The sequence below is a fragment of the Augochlora pura genome, chromosome 4 (genome assembly GCF_028453695.1).
Source record: "Augochlora pura isolate Apur16 chromosome 4, APUR_v2.2.1, whole genome shotgun sequence".
NCBI lineage: Eukaryota > Metazoa > Arthropoda > Insecta > Hymenoptera > Halictidae > Augochlora > Augochlora pura.
The window spans coordinates 2,012,585-2,032,710 of NC_135775.1; the positions used below are offsets into that span (position 1 = coordinate 2,012,585).

The window sequence follows — 20,126 nt, forward strand, 5'->3', positions numbered from 1 at the left end:
CGTTCGAGGCTTCTCTTCCTCTTCGTCAAAGCTTGACGTTTAAAGGGCACTTAATTGCTCGTACCGGCGGTGATAATCGCGGCGCGCCGCCGGTTTTGACAATGACAAATTACGGGGGCCTTGGCTATGTGTGTACATATATATATATATAAATATATATACATATATATAAATATATATGTCGATGGAATCATTGGCACGCACAAGTGGAGCACGCGCCTCCTAAAACGGGGCTTCCTCTCTGTATTTCTCGAAACGAGAAATCCTCCCCTCCCCCCCACTCGGCGGGTGGTGGTCCCCTCGTCCGAAGATTAGGGTCGTCGAAGTAGAATCGTCGAGACAATCGTTTCGAGAGAAATCGTTCGGCAACGAGGCGGCGTTCGTCCATCGGAAAATGTATTTTAAATCGGCCCGTCAGGTCTTCAGGATGCAATCGAATGCAATCGAAACTTTATTCATTAGTAGACCGAGAGGTATATCTCTGCAAATATTGATTTTGATAGATTTATTCGCCCGGCAGAATGCAACTGGGCGGATACATATTCTGGGGTAGAGATAAATAGGGGTGAAAATTGTAAATGTTTATATCTCTTTTTATGGAATGGAAAATTTGGTAAAATAATTTGTTTAGGTGGTAGATAATTATGTTTAGAATTGGTTGCAATAAAGTAGCATTTTATATAAGTTGTTTAAGTAATGTTTCTAAAATGTTTATTTGTCAAATTTTGTGTTATAAGGGATGATAGAAATATTATTTATTAATTATTATTATAGTATTATAATAGATATAACCCTTTGTAGTCGAAGGCAAAAAATTTTTCCAAAATTGCAGCGTTTTCATTTTTCAATCTACATCATTCTATACATCACAAAATTGAATTTTAATTTAATTACCCTTTTAAGTTAATTACCCTACAAAATGACATAAACATTTACGAAAAATTGTTAACCGATTCGAAACCTAGCATTATAAGACCACGTGGCTCGCATAATTAATAAAGTCTTGTCACCTGTGCTTTCAGATCGCGTAGCGGAGCCAGGTGGGGGAGCAACGACCCCCGATGCGGTGGTGGAAGAAGAAATCGTGGGTCCTGGCCGGCTGATCCAGTCACCCAGCACTCGTTCGCCTGAGTGCTGGTGGAGGATTTTTGTGGTGGGTCGGCGCGGGGTGGGGGGGAGCTGAGTCGTCGTGTCCGGTCGCGTTACCGTAGCGGACAAGGAGATCGTCGAGGATCTCCGTTGCTGTGCGTGCGCGGGCGCGCGCGGGTCAAGTCGAGAATCCGGCGGGCACATTAGGGCGCGTGCGTTCCACGGGACCCGGCAAATGTGGCTCTGTGTACGGTGAGCCGGGGTTACGGGGGCCGCGGGGCCCGTGGCGGTGGGGGTAGATCTCGTGGCGAGGCAAGCGTGAGGCTACCCCTGAGTCCTCGCACTCTGTGCGCCCCTGGGGCCGGAGGAGGCGCACATGTTCATACGCAGGGCCCGGGGCCCGCCGCCGCCGCAGCAGCCGCGACCGCGACAGCCGCCGCGACCGCGACCGCCGCACCGACGACCGGACCTGCCGGGGCCGGGAACAACCCTGCCGGCGACGAGGGGTCCGGTCTTCCCGACGAGCCCATGGTGAGTCCCCTTTTTCTAGTCGATTTTACTAAGGCCCCTTTCGCGATTTGCTTTTGTCAATTTAACCCCTTGGCGATTTTATTTATTTATTCTGTCGGTGATGAGAAAATGGTGAGGCCCTTTTTCGACTAGAATTTATTAAGGCCCTTTTTAAACTCTGTTCTGTCAATTCAAACCCCTTGGCGATTTTATTTATTTATTCTGTCGATGATGAGAAAATGGTGAGGCCCTTTTTCGACTCGAATTTATTAAGGCCCTTTTTCGACTCTATGTTATTAAGGCCCTTTTGCGATTTGGTTTTGTCAATTTAACCCCTTGGCGATTTTATTTAATTATTCTCTCGGTGATGAGAAAATGGTGAGGCCCTTTTTCGACTCGATTTCATTAAGGCCCTTTTGCGATTTGGCTCTGTCTGAGATTTGCCCGGTGTGTTCCTCAGGTGCAAGTCGAAAGGGTGGCGCATCAGGGCACATGGATATGCTGTGTACCGTGTTACTGGCTGCGAAGGAGCAAAGCGGTGCACAAGGCTTTGCTCACGTTCGCGATGCTGTTGGTCACCAGTTTGCTCGTCACCAGTCCGGTGCTCTTCCTCATCACCACGCTGCCGGAGGGAGAGCAGCCGCGTGAATGTTCGACCCTGGTGAGTGCCACGAATCATCCTCTCTTTCCACGTCCCTTTCGTTCGTTCGTTCGACAAGACTCGCGCACCGGCTGATGAATATTCGAATATCCAAGCTTTTCCAGCTGCTTTTTTAGGGAACAAGAAATTTATGGAAAATAATTGTGGTCCGATACAAATTTTTCGAATTCTGGTAGGATCATTGCAATATTATATATAACAAAATTGTTTATAACAAAATTATTTATAACAAAATTTTTCATAACAAAATTATTTATAACAAAAATTATTTATAACAAAAATTATATATAACAAAATTATTCATAACAAAATTATTCATAACAAAATTATTCATAACAAAATTGTTCATATTATATTTTGATATAAGAAAAAAATTTTTACTCTGAAAAAAAATCAACGACGAAAAATTCCATAAAAATGCACACTTCCGAAATGGCGGCGCCTTCGAGATTTACTCGGAAAGTTTCGCCGGCGTTGAAATGCGGGCCCTCGAGTCGTCAAAGGGACATTAGAAGTCCCTCGAAAGCTCGTCGTTCCGCGACCAGCAAACCGAATCGTCCGCAGAGCGGTAGGATATACTCGGCAAGAGAAGGTCAGAGGGCGATCCCGACCGATCAGGCCGTGAATAAAATCGCGAGCGAATGGAAAACCGAAAATTCCGTAGCGTATTCTCCGCGGATGTGTTCGACGGGATCGCGGGGCGATTTTCTTCGGCTGCGTCGTAAAAATAAAAGCGGAACCGTAAAAACCGACGGATGGGTTAGGGTCTGCTCGCTCGCCGGATATTGTTGCTTTTATCGGCGCTCCTTTTTGTAAGGCGGACCCGATCCATCGGGGATCTTATTAGAACGAGAGGAATCGTGATCTCGATCGCCGTTCCGCGGTTTTACGGCGCGCCCCGTTAATTCGCTGATGGACCAAGCTTTAATCGCCCCACCGGCGATTCTGCCTTTAGCCTTCTGCCGATTGGTCGAACGGATCCGTGGATCGTCGAGCGACGGTCGCTTTCATAGGAATTAGCTTTTACGCCGATTTCGTCGCGTCGCGGAATTTACGGAAGCGTCGATAATCTTTGAGGAATTGTCGATCTTCAAACAGCTGTAACTTTGTTAAAAATTATCACAAACGAATGACTCTTTTTTTAAATTAAAGCTTGGAGTCTCTACTTTATGACACTATATTCTATTTTCTAATATTATTCATTGCCATGATTGTATTATAGTAAATCTGAGGGCTTGGATATAGTATCGAAAAAGGGCGAAGTTTAACGCCCTCTGAGGGCTTGGATAAATTTTTTCTGCGAATGTTATTTACAGTGTTGGAAAGTTTGGACCTTTGCCTTTAATTTGACGGCAGAATCAAGTCGCTGCGATTTTTTTTCTTTAAGTAATAAATGTTGCAATAAAAGGTATGGAAATCTGCACTCTCCTGCTATTTAGTATAATAGAGTCATGGAAATGCGCGATCATGGGAATTCGAGTATACTGTTAAAAAGTAGAGATTTCACGCTTTAATTTAAGATGAAATTCATAATTTTATCTTGCTTTTTCACGGAGTTATTGCTTTTCAAAGTTGGACGATTTTTCGATCGAAAAATCGAATTTATCCAGACGAGAAAATGGTCGAGGTATAGACGTCGCTTAGGATCACCGTGTTCGAAATAAAAGTTCCCGGGTACGGAATCGTAAAAGTCACAGTTTATTCATAAAAATAGCCGGTCACCTGCGCCATTTCAGAAAAAATCGAACGCGCCGTGACCGGAGAAAATTCGCAATCGTTTCGAGAAACGGTGAAAACGAGGCGCGTCAAACAAAAATTATATTTTCGCAATATTTAACACAATAAAATTATTTTCGAATCATTTAATTATTCTTCCTTTCCAAGTCTCATAATTTTTAATTTTTATGACATTTTCAATGGACTTTAACTCGATTTATTTCTATATTATATTTACTTGCAATTTGATAGTTTTTTTTTTCTAATCAATTTGCAATAATTTGTAACAACTAACAAGCCACAATATTGCTAGCAATCCATAGCAATTTGTAAGAAATTAATTGGTTACTATCTAATTGGTTACATCCCTTTTGATCCGGCGTTAAATTGCATCAGACACCTGTTCCCAACCCTCCGCGAAGGATTCACCTTGTCCTTCGGCCCGGGGAACCTTCAATCGAGCGCCGTTACCGTGTCGATCCGCGTTTGTTTTCCCACGTAATGGCGTGTAATTGGTATCAGCTGTCGGCGGGGCGGTGCTACGGCTTCCCGATAAACATTAGGCAACCGGTAATTCAGTTAAAAATCCTTGGACGAGACTCGCGTCGCTTTCCAACCGAACCATTTTCCGATGTTTAAATTTAATCGATGCATGAATCGACCAACCTTGCGATCGATTAATTAATTAATGCTACGATTTCTCGATAAATATTGCAAAATTAATAATTCAGTTAAAAATCCTTAAACAAGGCTCGCGACGCTCTCCGACCGAACCACTTTTCTTTCCATCAATTTAATCGATTTATAAATCGATCCTCTTTGCGATCAATCAATTAATCGACGCAGGAATCGATCCGCCTTCTAATCGATTATTCAAGCATCGAACCAATCGTTCGATTAATGCCACCGGCTAGGACGAGAGTTTCGCTGCGTATCGCAGATTAAAACCGGCCCGCGTTTCTCGTTTCGCGAATCCTCCGGGCGGAAGCTTTGCCCGGCGTGCAAGGCTTATTATCGATAGCTCGCGTTATTAAAATCACCGAACGCGTATATCTCCTCCGGGCAGAGCACGCCGACGTCGATCGCGCGTCGCTGATCGAACGCGACGCTCTCGCACGGCAGAGCTTCCGGCGTACGGATGCCAGCCCGACGAGCGCGCAGGGCGGAGAAACAAGTCATTAACGAGCCTTTCAGACGGAATAGTAGCTGGTCTTCCGGCTGCCTCCTTTTTTTTTCTTTCGCCGCGATGACGGCGATATGAGTCTGCGGGGCTGTTATTAGAATCGCGCGTTCCGTCGGAATTTCGGGGAATCGGGACGCGAGAGATAATTGTCTGGTATATGATACAGGATAGTATAAATATGTGTTGAATATATCAAACGTATATTATAATGTTAATAGTTAAATTAAGAATGAAATTTTTATGTTAAACTTTTTTTTATCAAATGCCATATAATTATTATGTTATATTGATAATTATAGATATTGTATACTATATATTATATTAATAATTATAGATATTGCATACTATACATTATATTAATAATTAATTGTTAAACAGTTCGTTACAAATTTATGTAACTGTACTGTACTATACTTTATGTGACCGTACTATACTAAATACGAAACATATGCTTATTAAATTTCTTAAACATGTATTATGAAATCAATAGTTAAATTAATAATTAAATTCATATTAAAAGAAAAAAATATAAAATTGTTCATAATAATTAAATAAAGAAACGAAAAAAATAATTAATAAACAGACAACTCTGCATAAAAATTGCCAAACTATGCAAGATTAACTAACAAAAGAACAAAGTGAAGTATTATAGAAAAGGTCCTGCAAAATTTCGGGCACGCAGGGACGATTAGGTTTCTAGGTAGTCGTCGATAGTTCGAAGAGCGTTCCGGTTAGGCTAACAGGGTGGTGTTCGCCGGGACTCCTCGACGCGAATTCCTGCATACCCGTTTCGGTTTAGCGCGACGTGGAACGTTGCGCGGAGGCGAGAGAGCGCGCGATACAACAGGCTCGACGGTACAACGCAGTCGGCGAAGGACATAAACTCTCACGGTCTAGCTCGCGCGGACAAAACCTGTTACACATACGCCCCGTGGTGTCCGCGCGCCGCCTCGCGCCCCCCCTCAGAACGGACAGCCTACAAATCGTGTCTCCCGGCCCGTTCACGGGAAAACGGCCCGTGGCCTGGATATTCTCTGCACACACACACACACACACACACACACACACACAGAGAGGCTCTGACCGACGAAATTCGCGATTCCGACCGCGCCACGGAAACGTCCCCTCTGCGAGATCCTTCATTCAATGATTCAGTGATTCTGCCATCTTGTCATTCAGTCATTCAATGAATCAGTGATTCAGTCATTCAATGATTCAGTGATTCAGTCATTTAGTCTTTCAATCATAAAATCATTTAGTCGTTCAATAATTCAGTGATTCAGTCATTTAGTCAATTCGTCATTTTGTCATTTAATGATTCACTCATTTAGTCTTTCAGTGATTCGGTCATTTAGTTATTCAATGATTCAATCATTTAATCTTTCATCCAATTAGTCATTCAATGATTTAGTGATTCAGTCATTTAGTCTTTCAGTCATTGAATGATTCAGTGATTCAATGATTCAGTCATTTAGTCATTCAGTCATTCAGTCATTCAATCATTTAATGATTCCGTGATTCAGTCATTTAATCATTCAGTCATTCAATCATTTAGTCATTCAATCATTCATTGATTCAGCCATTTAGTCATTTAATTATTTAATGATTCAGTGATTCAGTCATTTATTCATTCAGTCATTCAGTCATTCGTCGTTCATTTGTCCACTAATTCATTCAGTCGATCATTCAATCATTCATTGACTTATTCATCGTGCAATCAATTAATTAATTCACCTATCATTTACTTCAAACAAAAATGTTCAATTCACGCCATTCCACCAGACTTTTAATACCACCCTCTCCTCCAAATTCGCCTAAGCCAATCATCGTCCAAGATTAGCACTTGCTCTTGCACTTGCTCGAGCTCTTATCGAAGCAATGAAAATCTGTTCGCGAGTTACGAGCATTCATTAGAGAGAATTCCGCGATTTACATTGTTCCTGGCGCAGGATTAACAAACTCGCGGAATCCCACGCCCCTAAGTTTATCCCTGCGAAACGAAAGCGCGGAGCATCTAGGAAACGAACGCGCGGAGCATCTAGGAAACGAACGCGCGGAGCATCTTGATCTCGTCCGCGCGTATCAGGCAGCTCGAGAACGCTTTGAGCCGGGCCAACGCTAGAGCGGATGAAAAACGCGTAAAATCTTGCTCGCGAATATTTCCCCCGTTTGCGAAGGGGGAGAAGGGAGGGAGCGTGTGTTTTCGCCTCGGGGCTGGGGAGGAACGTTTTCCTTCGCGTTCCGTGCGCTGATCCTCCATCAGCCGTCTTGCCGGCTAACCGGGCATCCCGAACCGAGAGGAATACTCCTCCGGCGAATTCTAAACCGCCCCGAAACCGTGTCCCGTTCCGTTTCATTTCATTCTCGACAGACAAAGCGGCGAACAAAATGAAATTACTCGTTGCTTATTAGGTTTAGGGGCAATAAAAAATTAATACTTTCTTACTCAGAATTTAATGTTCTCTCATATGTTGATACGACAGTATTATATTATATTATAGTATATTTTGATAAATAATATTTTATTTAATAAAATCGACGATTCAATAAAATCGACTTTCAAATACTCGAAATGCTTTTAGAATTGAGTAAAATGGTAGCGGGTGTTTGCGAATCTCAAATATGGTCAAATAATTTGTTTGCACAGCTGGAAGGTTGGTCTATATACCTAGAAAATTTCAATTTGTTACATCCGGTGTGGACGTAGCAATAAAAGCTCGAAGTTTGTACAGTTTTAGTACGATATAGGAGAGTTCGTCTTTTAAACGAAATACGAACCTTGGTGCGTCCAGTTAAATGGTAGCGGATGTTTGCGATTGCCAAACGGGGTCGGATAATTTTCATGTACAGTTCAAAGGTCGGTCTATCTATAGAAAAAATGCCAACCCACTACATTCACTATGCAGATAGTAATAAAATCGTAAAGGTCATGTAATTTTGGAGTAATATCGGAAAATTCGCGTCTCGACTAAAAGATCGAATTAATTTAAATGGCACCAGGTGTCCGCGAACACCAATCGCGATAAAATAATTTCTCTGTACAGTTCAAAGGTCGTTCTATCCACAGAAAAAATTCCAACGTACTACATTCACTACGTACTTGACAATAAAATCGCAAATATGTCAAAATTTCGTAGAAATCATCTTTCGAGCATTCTTCGACGGATTGATTTAAATGTTGCCAGACATTCGCCGGTACAAAACGACGCGGAATTATTTTCTGGTACAGTCGAAAGGTCAGTTTGCACGCCCTAAAAGGTTTCAATCGATTCCAGCGGCGACAACGCCGGCCAATAAATTGGCAAGCAGCGCGCCGCGAGAGGAACGCGATCGGCGTTCCACGAGCGAAACGTTTGCGCGAATCGGCGCCGAGCCGAACAAATTCTCGCGTTCCGCGCGAGGCTCGCAGACCGCGGAAACTTTTTCGGCCGATTACATTTGGTATTCACGGGGCCGATAAAATCGCGAGCTCGGACAAATAACAACGCGGCCCGCAAATCGAAGCGATCGTCGAAGCGATCGAGCAGATTTCAACGAAAACGTATGCTCGCGGATTCGAAAGGGGGTCAAAGGCCACGCGGCATCGGTCAATCGCGCGATCGATCGTCCCGCGACCAACGTCGAGAATAGACCGCGCAAAAATAGATCGCGTCGCGCCGTTCGACGTTGAATTTATTATTTCCATCGCGCCGCTGATTAATTAGCCGGCGAGCCCCGTCGTTTAATTATCCCGCGTCTCGCCGGGGCCCGTCGTCGAAAACTAGCAGCTTCGGCTCGACAAATAAAAGGAGCGCGGCTCGAAGAAGAAAATTAGAGGAGCACGGCGTCGCTTTTCCTCTCGACGCGTCGTCGAAGCCGCGCGAAACTCCGCCGGTTAATTGGCGCCGCGCCGCCGTCGAAATTCGAGCTTCCAGAGTCCACCTTCCCCCCTCCCCCCCGAACCCCAACCCCTGTATAATTATCGGAGACGCGGCCGGCTGGCGTTCCCACGGTAACGTTATCAATTATGGTTTAATTATCGCCGACAGGCCGCGACGACGCCCCCCCTCCCCCCCTCGATAGTTTGTAATCGATGCGTGTTTAGCCGACTAGCGCGACAACTTCTGTTACGATCGCTGCCGGCGGAGTTTCGCGTAGTTTGTTTAGGGGGGGGGGGGCGGAGTTTTAGTCGAATAATTCATTTGGCGTGCTGGACGAATATCATTTTATTCGATGCATTGTTTGGGAGAATAATTGTATCATAATTCTTCTCAAATCTTTTCGACGATAATTCAAACAATTTACATTTTCATTGTGCGTCGATAATTTTGACAAAACTTTGACCTCGACGAGAGAATTTTATTCGAACTATAGAGAACGTGACAGCATTTGTAATTAACATATTGTTACTAAAAATTTCCAGCAATATGCTACGAGATATAGCAAAGGGTTAATAAGCGAAAAAGATAAAAAAAGTGTGAAGGCTTAGCTCGGTTAACTACTTTACGAATTACGAGAAAACTGTTCGAAGAAAAACTGTGTTCGAAGGAAAAAAATGCTAGGGAAAAAAGAAAGAGAGAGAGATGGGAGAAGGGGTTATGTTCCCGTGTAAAGTAAATTACGCGCAGCGTTGCCGCATGAATTATCGAAGTTTTCCCGCGGATAGTTTTCCGCGCGTGGATCCGCGTTACAGAGAGAATTGAATTACAGCGCGCGAGCCGGCGCGCGGGTTTTCAATTTTCTATTCCGAGCACGGCCTACCGCTCTATCTAAATCACATCGCGGCACCCCCAAGATGGCCGAAACGAGGTTCCACCGGAGCGGTGTATTTACCTTGTGTTCCAGCAAGAGAGAGAGAGAGGAATATATCCACTCTCCTGGTCTCCGAGAGAAAGATCGTGGCAGCACGTGCGCGACGGAGATCGACTCGAAATTGTGGTTGGGCCGCGCGACGAGACAGCGTTTCGGATAACGCGGGCTATGCAAATGAAATTTGATATCGTCGCGTGCCACATCCCCGTCCTCTTCCGTCTCCCTCCGCGTCCGATGGAAAGCTTGTTTTCGGTATCCGTCTCGCTTCGTTTTCGACGATGCTTCTTCCATCGTTGGAAAAACCTCTGACCGTTTTCAGAGCACGAGGAGGTCTTCAAGACGTTTTTAGGACGTTTCTAAGACGTTTCTAAGACGTCTTCGAGATGTTTTAAAGACGTTTTCAAGATGTTTTAAAGACGTTTTTAAGACGATCTCAAGACGGCTCAAGACGCTTTTATGATTTTCTAAGACGTTTTTAGGACGTTTTTAAGACGTTTCTGAGACATTTTTAAGACGAAAAATACCGGTGCTATTCGTCGCTCTCAAATGTCAAATAAATCACCGTTATCACGTAAATTAAAAAGTGATGGATCGCTCTATTTGTCTTTAGAATTTCGTGCGGGTGAAAAGTAGGTTATCCATACCATTAGTCAGACACGGCGAAATCTCCCCTCGGTCTCCTTAAATCAACCCCCACCACGCGCCGCGCCCTTACGATATTCCTAATAAACGCATGGCAAACATTGCCAGAAACCGAACGATAAAGAACACTGTCGGTGGGGAGTGAAATACAGCGCGAGAACGAAAGTAGTCGATGTACGCCATTAGTCAGACTCGATCAAATTTGTCTGGCCTCCCCTTTCGGTGTCTCAACGATCTCCCCCCTTTAGCGCCACCCCCCATCGATGTCTCAGCAATCCTTTCTCCCCTCGTCCCAATTATTATAGATCCTGAATAGATTAATATCGTACGATGCGAGAAAAACAATGTATATTCGTTTGTCTGTGAAATTTTCGTGCGAGAGGATAGAAGTAGGTTATCTGTTCCATTAATCAGACGCGATAAATTGCCCTGCCCCCCTTAAGTCGTCTACAATATCCTGCTGCGAACGTACCGTACCAACGCCGGCAGAAACTATACGGCAAACAGTGTCGAAATTTCAGCGATGCGAACAATGTTCGAACAAGATGTATCGCTCTTTTATGGTAGTAGTCGGGAACGATATTTGTCAGACGGGATGGAATTCTTTTCGTATATTCTTCGAGGCAAGTTTTATCGATGCTTACATGCCAAATCCGTAACGTGTGGCGTCCGACGTTCGAATACGATAAAGTATATCGTTTAGATAAAATGTACTGGAAAAGTGGAAGTAGTAAAGAACAAAATTAGTCAGAGAAAGTAGTGAAGAAAGAAATAGCTCAGACGAAGTAGTACAGTACGAAATAATTCAGACAAAGAGTTGTACAGAATAAAATTAGTCAGACGAAGTAGTACATGATAAAATAATTCAGACAAAAAGTAGTACAGGATAAAATTAGTCAGACGAAGTAGTACAGTACAAAATAATTCAGACAAAAAGTAGTACAGGATAAAATTAGTCAGACGAGGTAGTAATAAATCAAAATAAATCAGACAAAGTGGTACAAACCAAAATAATTCAGGCAAAGTAGTATAGGCCAAAATAACTCGGACAAAGTGGTGCATACCGAAATAATTCAGACCGAAGAAACTATCGCCGATTCCGTCGTCGTTCCGCGAGCTCGTCCGCGACAAGAGATAAGGTCAGGATGAAGGGTGAAACCCTGACCCGCGCAAGGGTTGACATTCGCCTCGAAACCTTACCTTACCTAGTATACGGCTTCGTCGGGGGGTCGCGGGTGCGTTCTCCGTGTTTCCGTCGCGCGGATCGTCGTCGAAACGACCGAAGACTCTCGTGTCTGAAATCCAACGTTCGTCGTCGTCGACGGAATATCGGATATTGAATAAATCATCGAGAGCCCCGTAGGCAGTCGCGCGATGCCTCTCTCTCTCTCTCTCTTTCTCTCCCGCTGGGACAAAAGTTCCTCTCTGTGTTCCTACATCGAATCGACTTTAAAAAAGGCGGGAGAAACGGTTCGCACGCGAATGCGATTCCACTTCGCGAATGCCATAATATCGAGCTCAAACAGATCGCTGAATCTTCCGGCTAACCAGCCGTGATTCAGGCGTTCGCGATTCATGGAGATCGCTCGCGAAAGGGTTGATCTGTTTTTCACGATGCGATGGAAGTTGATGTTAATATTATAGCAGAGCTTTAGGTGTCAATTTTATTGTAATCTATTGCAGACGTAATTTTGTATTATTATTTCATATGGTGGTAATAATTTCGTGTAATAATTTTATACAATAATTATGACTTTCTATTATGACTTTATTTAATGGTAATTGCTTTGTACGATAATTTAAATAAAAGAAATAAATTTTTGTCGAAATAAATTTTTATTCGGCTGAATATTTATTGAACTAAATATTTATTTGGCTCGATATTTATTTATTCGACGGGGTATATATATTCAATAATTATCCTGTAATATATCATTCGTTAATGTTCGTAATTCGTCGGCTGGTCGAAATTTTCGCGAAGACCGGATTAGTAGGACGGGAATATATTCGGTCGACCGGCCAATCACGATCGTCCATCGCCCGTAATTTGTAGGTTCACTGGCCACTTCCGGCCTCTCTCTATCGGAGGAACTAGAGGCGGCGGCGATCTGATTGGAATCCCTCTAACCAGGCACTCGTAATTACTGCAAACTTATTAACAGTCCGGAACCAGGAGGGGAGGGGGCTGACTTGCACGAAAAGCGCCGCTTAATTGATCGCGGATTACCTTCGCCGCTTTCTCTCCTCGATTAATCGTCCGCGCCGATCCGACGAATCGACTTTCAATCGAAGACTTCAGAATTCCTGTGCAGCAACTTTTCTCGGACGATTCAATGCTTCGCAGGAAAATTCAAAGTTTCTAGGGGGAAAAGTATAAGATGTTGGATTTTAATTTGAACCAGAAATTTTTTGTTCAGGAGTTCAATTGTTTGCTAATTGGAATGCTATTTTTGCTTCGGTGAACAAAATAATTTTTATAGAAAATTAGGTGACGTCGTGTCACACCCCATATCTATAAATAAATAAATAACCGCGTTACAAGATCGTAAACAAAATCATCGCAAAAATAATCGCAAAAATCACTGTAAAAGTCATCGCAAAAATAATCGTAAAAATCACTGTAAAAATCATCGCAAAAATCACCGTAAAATCGTGGCGTACGAAACCCGTCGATTCGGCCGTACTTGTTCATCGAAGGTCGCGTATATATCGGCTCGCATTCCGTCGGCCGACACGGAAATCCGAGCGTCGCGGCTGAAAGCTTATTCGCCGATTCGATTCCGAGCGGCGCCGGGGCCGCTTCATCGGGATCGACGTCGCCCAAGGAACTTCCATTAACGCGTCGCGCGCCCCGGCCCTCCTCGTGTACACGCGAGCGCTCGCAAGTTGCTCGCATACTGATCGAGCCGCCGTGTAATTGAGACCGAGAAGAAAACCGTGCCCTCCTCCCTTGCCCTTGCTTCTGCATAGAGCAGTGACAGGCGCGGGAAGCGAGGTGCTTCGAGGAAACCGATGACTGATAACCCGCACCGCCATGTTTACGTTAAGTAAACTAACGTTAAGTAAACTATTAAGTTAAAATATACTATATTAAATACTTTTCGTAATAAATAAAATAATTAAAATAAGTATCTTTTAATAGTAATTTTGTAAAAATGTTTACAGCCGACGGTCGGAAATATATTAAAATAAATGGCAAAATAAAAACGAAAATAAAATCCAAAAAAAAGAATCGATCCTTTAAAAAAACACCTTAGTGCGCTGGATCATCGGCAAGGACCACCTCGAACCCGGTTAGGGTGATCTGCATGATCGTCCCCCATCACCCTAACTCAGCGCGTGGACCAATCGCGAGCACACCGTCTGGCAAAATCCCGGCTGTTATTGTGCAGGGCCGCTACGATCCGAAAGTTGAATTCTCTCTCTCTCTCCGGCGATCTTTCCAGTTTAATGTAACCGGGCGGAAGCTTATCTGGCTGAACTCCATGAAACTAGTTCCACCCGGCATCGGCTGTCATCTATTTTACTCGGCGTTTCTCCTCGAGGAGGATGGATATCTATTTAGAGCTGTTTCCATCAACCTCGGGGGATTTAATACCGATAAGAGAAGACGAAGACGACGAAGAAGAAGAAAGAGAAGATCGCGTCGGAATTAATTTCACTTATCCGAGAATCCGAAGCTTCGAGGGATCATTTGTCTCTGTCAAAAAACGCCACGGTCTCTGAGGACGATCGACGACAACTTCGGTTCTGCCGATGGCTGACGGAGATTTTTAACTTCGACGTCTGTCTTTGAGTCTGTACGATATTTATCTTTGACTCTGTTTGATACTCCTTGGTTGGTTTTGGATTTTTTAGAAACATCTTGAAAGCGTCTCGAGATCGTTTTGAGAACGTCTTCTGACGGTCTTAAAAACGTCTTAGAAACACCTTAAAAGCGTCTTGAGATCGTTTTGAGAACGTCTTCTGAACGTCTTAAAAGCGTCTTGAGAACGTCTTCTGAACGTCTTTTGAACGTCTTAAAAGCGTCTTGAGAACGTCTTCTGAACGTCTTAAAAACGTCTTCAGATCGTTTTGAGAACGTCTTCTGAACGTATTAAAAGCGTCTTGAGATCGTTTTGAGAACGTCTTCCGAACGTCTTAAAAACGTCTTAAAAGTGTCTAAACACAAACACCGACAGTCCCTCCCTGCGCCAGTCGTTCCGTCACTCCTAAATTGTTAAAATCTGGAGAATCTGATAGAACCCTGCGACCCCGCGATCCGCGGCCGAATCGAACGAGCCGCGAGGGAAAACATTCGTTTCTTCGGCCCGTTTAAAGTCGAACTCTTCCCATCGCCGCGGTGGAAACGGTGAATCGGCGAAAGAAGAAGAAGAAGAGGAGACGCGGCCGCGGGACGGGACCGCTTCGAATGGGTTGCCTCGCCGGGCGAACGCATTTGTTATCGGCGGGTAAAATGGGGAGCTCGGTTCCGATGGGAAGGTGGTCCGGAGGGCCGAGGGCGAAGCTCTGTGCTCGGCCCGGAGCTTCGCGCGATCATATCTTGAGAAATTCGAAAAAGAACCCCGGGGATCTTCTGCTGATGCTTCGCCTCGGAATTAATGTCGCGGAAATAACTCGGGGGCAAAGAGAGAGAGAGAGAGAGAGAGAGAGTCGTGCAAGGTACCACGGCGTCCTCGAGATCCGTCGAATAATCGGATCCACGTTCTACGACCTTACGCTGCGTTGCTTCGAGTTTTATTTGTCGGGCTTTTCAACCCTTTGCGCTACGATGCCTTTAGCGCTGAGTTGATTAGCACTTATTTGTTCCTTAACACGTGCCGTCCCGAGCCATTTTTTCGCTGACTTGTCGTTTAGGCCATTTTGATATTTTCACTAAAGATTGATATATCAAATGTAATTATTCATTATTCTATATACATATAACAAATAAGCAAACTTATGTGTTATGTTCTATACTGCATTTTGTACAATGCGTCATTTCCTCGGTTGAAATATATTTCACAAAATTACTGAACTAACCAACAAACTAACTGATATATAAAAATATCGGAAAATGTCTAAGCAATGAATAAATAGGGTTAGGATCTATCCGTCAACTAACAAAAATGCGAATATAATAAAATGTAATAAAAAAATATAAAATAGATTAAGTATAAATATAAAAGAAATAAGAAAGAAATTATTGTCGATAAAGACGCGGAGCTTTTGGATTTTCGCAGGACGAGGCGTGCATCAGGGAGCGCGACGGTCCGGAGGGTGTCTGCGAGTCGAAAGCGTGCGAGGAGGCCTCGAAGCGTATGGTGGCGTTCATGAAGAAGGGGGTGGATCCATGCAAGGACTTTTATCAGTTCGCGTGCGGCGGTATACGCGACCAGCAGCCCTATCAGCCGAGCTCCAGCTTCAACATGCTTCAGGCGAGGATCGACGATCATCTTCACAGTGAGTACACTATCTCCCTCCCCACCCCCACCTCCGCGACGGAACGGATCCTCTTCTTTTTCTTCTTCTTTTTCTCGCTTTTCGATTAACCTCCCAGCGGAATTTAACGTTCGCGTTTATAGCCGCGAAGCATAAATCGAACGCTATAACAGTAAAATTCCGGTTGATTCGCTTTTCATCGGCCGTCGAGAAATCGACGCGATGCCGGAGGAATAAATATGGCGGACAGATGGGCATTCGAAGCGTCGACGCTTTGACTGCCGTGCCGTAAACTTATCGCAAATTATGCCGTTTTGTTCGATGGAACGTCGAGCTCGGAATTTGTTATTTTATGAGGAGATTTCCGCGTGTTATGCTGAATTATTTAATTGAAGTAATTACTGTGTTTTGTTTGCCGTGGTTCGAGTAGTTCGTTTGAAGTGATCCGAGTATTTTATTTGAAATAATTCGAGTATTCTACTGGAAATAATTCAAGTATTCTACTGGAAATAATTCAAGTATTTTATTTCAAATAATTCAAGTATTCTATTCAAATTAATTCAGCTACTTTAATTCAAATAATTCAATTATTTTACATAAAGAAATTGAAGCATTTCAATTCACTTAAAATAATTTAGGTACTTCACTTAAAACAATTTCAGTATTTTATTCAAAGTAATTCAACTGCTCCACTGAAAACAATTCAATTATTTCACCCAAAGAAATTGCATCATTTTACTATAGCTAAAAATTACTTCACCTAATTTACATACTCTATTCAAAATAATTCCAGCATTTTATTCGAATTAATTTTATTCGAACATCTGTAACCCAGTCAATGTTGAAAATGTTGAGAATCCGGACGGAGGTGTACGTCATCGGGGGGTAGAATTGAATTTTGTAAAATCGTGGATTCAGCAGCCGCCGCGCGGCAGGGAATACTTTCGGAAATTTCTGCAAGCAATATATCGCGGCCGACTGTTCCGCAATTTTCCGAATGTATTCGATTTCGTTCGTCGACAGCGCGAGAGAGAGGGAGAGAAAGGCAGACATATTGGCCGGCATTGTTAACGGAACGCGGACAGGGGGTTCTCGCGGGGCAGTTAAAAGCGATCGATGGACCAAGCATTTTTACATCGATCGATCCGCCGGAGTTCAATTAATCCGAAACGAAAATAAACGTGGAATGGCTGCGCGCGGATTTGTTTCAATGATCTCTCTCGCTCCTTTCTCTCTCTCTCTCTCTCTCTCTCTCTCTCTCGGTTTCTCTCGACGCTGGGATTTCCTGTTTCGAGAATAATCAGCTCGGAATTACCGATAATATTCGCGGGAGTTCTTTTTGCGAAAAAAAGCCTCGCACGGAACGACGCATTAATTCACATGATCGGTGGATTATTAATTCGCTTTGTTAACTGCTTTTTGATACAGTGCTGATGCTGCAATGTTTGTTCGTTACTGATCGGTAATTTGTATTAATTAATGTTAAGTTGTATGTTATATTTGTGATATTTATTAGTCGTTGATGAATATGATATTTATTAATTGAAGATTGGTAATTTATATACCGATTGTTTATAAGAATATAATTTTGTTTGATGTGAGTTCGTATTTAAAATTAATTCGAATTTGAAATGAATTCTTACTCGAAATTAATTCGAAATTGAAATGAATTCTTATTCGAAATTAAATTGAATTTGAAATTAATTCGAATTCAAAGTGAATTCTAATTCGAAATTAATTCGAATTCAAAATGAATTCTTATCTGAATGAATTCGAATCCAAAATGAATTCTGATTCGAAATTAATTCGAATCCAAAATGAATTCTTACTCGAAATTAATTCGAATTCAAAATGAATTCTTATCTGAATGAATTCGACTCCGAAATGAATTCTAATTCGAAATTAATTCGAATCCAAAATGAATTCTTACTCAAACGAATACTCGAATATTTAAATATTCGACTGAAATCTCATTTCAAACGAATTCTCATGCAAATAACACCTAATCCTAACTACTATCCTAAATCACTATCCACCGCATGACCCATCAAATAAATTCGAACTCATCTTCATCTCTCATCTCGTCCAAAAACAAAATATCGACTTCTGTTCGAAGGCATTAAAAAAAATCGCGAAACGGTGAACGAGAGTCCTCGGACTTTGAGATCCGACGCGGTCGCTTTTCCGTTCCGACGAAGTTAGCCCGGTTTCATTTGATCCCGGTTCCCTTCGACGACCTAAATCATTCCGTCCGTGTCCTCGGAAGCGTGGAGCAGTCGGTCGCGGATCAAAAGATCGCTGTTGAAAATTTCGTTCGCGAGCTATAACCTCCTCTCTCTCTCTATTTCTCTATTTCTCTCTCTTCTCTCTCTTGCTTTCACTCGCTGTCTCATCGCCTTTGACTAATCCCTTCTTTCTGCGAGCGGAAAGATCGCCCGGAGGAGATTTTCTGAGCGTCGCGTAGAGGGGGGGATGTGTACCCCCTCGCCTTTTCATGCCGTTTCCTCCGAAGGGAGAGAGCCCTCTCGCAATCTGTTGCTCGCTTCGGCCGCGTTTTTGATGGCCCCGTTAACGAGCCGCGGATAATTGAATAGCTCCGCCGAAGTTAATCGCTCTTCTACGACCTGTCTGTCGATTTCTCTTTCTTTTCTCTATTTCTCAATCTTTTTCTTTCTCTTTTTCTCTCTTTTACTCTCCTTTGAATTTTTTTGTATTTCTACCTGTAATTCTGGTTTCTCTCTCTCTCTTTTAAATTTCATTCTCTCTCTTTCTCTCAAAGCTGTCTTTCTCCCTCTTCACCCCCCCTCTCTCTCTTTCAAATCTACTCTCCTCCGCTTTCTGTTTTTCTTTCTTCTCAAGTCTGTTTTTGTCTCTCAAATCTTCCTCTCGCTTCTCTCTCTCTCTCTCTCTCTCCCTCTCTCTCTCTTTCAACTCTCTGCTTTCTCTCTCCCCCTTTTTTTTCTCTCTCTCTCTTTCGCTCTCTTTTTCTCGTGGTCCCTCGATAGCCGCGCCGATGATTTGTGGCCGAGTCGATGCAGCCTTCATCCGCCGCCAATTAAAGGCAGCCAACTGACCGCGAGCCGTTTCTCTACGCTTTCATCGAGCGACGCGGGCGTAACTTTTTCTGTGACCGTTGTGCCAAGAAATTGTTGCTCTCTCTCGCTGAACACTCTTGATTCTACCATTTCCACTGTTCCACGCTCGATTTACCAGCTGCGATGGTGGATTTACACGAGAGTTAAACATTGTTCGATTGAAAATTGAAAATTGATTCGAACGATAAGTTCGATTGAAAATTGGTTCGAAAATAAGTTCCATTGAAAATTGAAAATTTATTCGAAAATAAGTTCAATTGAAAATTGAAAATTGGTTCGAAAATAAGTTCCATTGAAAATTGAAAATTTGTTCGAAAATAAGTTCGATTGAAAATTGGTTGAAAAATTTCAAATATATTTTTTCTAGATAAAATATTATTCCTTCTACTGGGATAACTTTAATTTCGCCGAGGATATCGCACACGGGACAAATTAGCCAGGTCCGTCTCTTTCCTCGCACGGGCTTAAATATCACTTTAATTTTCATTGGTCGCCGGGCGCGATTCACGTTTTGATACCCTCATTAGTCAGGGTTTCCGATTACCTTCTGTCCGTGAAATTTCGAGCATAATTCGGCTGTTCGTTCACAGTAATTACCACATATCTGTTTATACACCTCCGCCACAGAGAATATCCTTTATAAAATCTTTTCTCCGTATTAAACGTCGGAAATTTCGCTATTTTAATAAATGTACACTTTTCCGACCGCCTTTGTTTACGCGCGTAAATAAATAGCAAAAAGAAGGAACGCGGCTTCATTAACCTACATATTTTTATTCAAAATCGACAACGTAGACGAAAAACGCGTATTGTTCTGAAAAGTACGCATCCTCTTGTGTTTTCTCTTAATTAATCCGACCGATTGGGTCGTTTAATGTCTGTTTGTTATTAATAATATAGGATAGTCTAGGAATAGTGTTTAATATTATAGAAATAATATTAAATTTTTGCTTATAGCACTGAGAATATTTATTAAAAATTTATGTCCTGTATTTAAATTTAGCTATATTTATAAAAT

The 20,126-nt window shown here is 42.8% G+C and overlaps 1 protein-coding gene across 3 annotated transcripts in view; it reads left to right on the forward strand.

Moving 5' to 3' along the window:
• Positions 1-20,126, forward strand: part of LOC144468834 (neprilysin-1) — a 119,280-nt gene that overhangs the window by 7,530 nt on the left and 91,624 nt on the right. For all 3 annotated transcript variants that reach the window (XM_078178590.1, XM_078178591.1, XM_078178592.1), the window contains exons 2-4: positions 1,023-1,620; positions 2,060-2,260; positions 15,815-16,034. In XM_078178590.1, coding sequence (XP_078034716.1) covers positions 1,618-1,620; positions 2,060-2,260; positions 15,815-16,034 — 424 coding nt within the window. In that variant the 5' untranslated portion in view covers positions 1,023-1,617. The remainder of the gene's footprint in view (positions 1-1,022; positions 1,621-2,059; positions 2,261-15,814; positions 16,035-20,126) is intronic.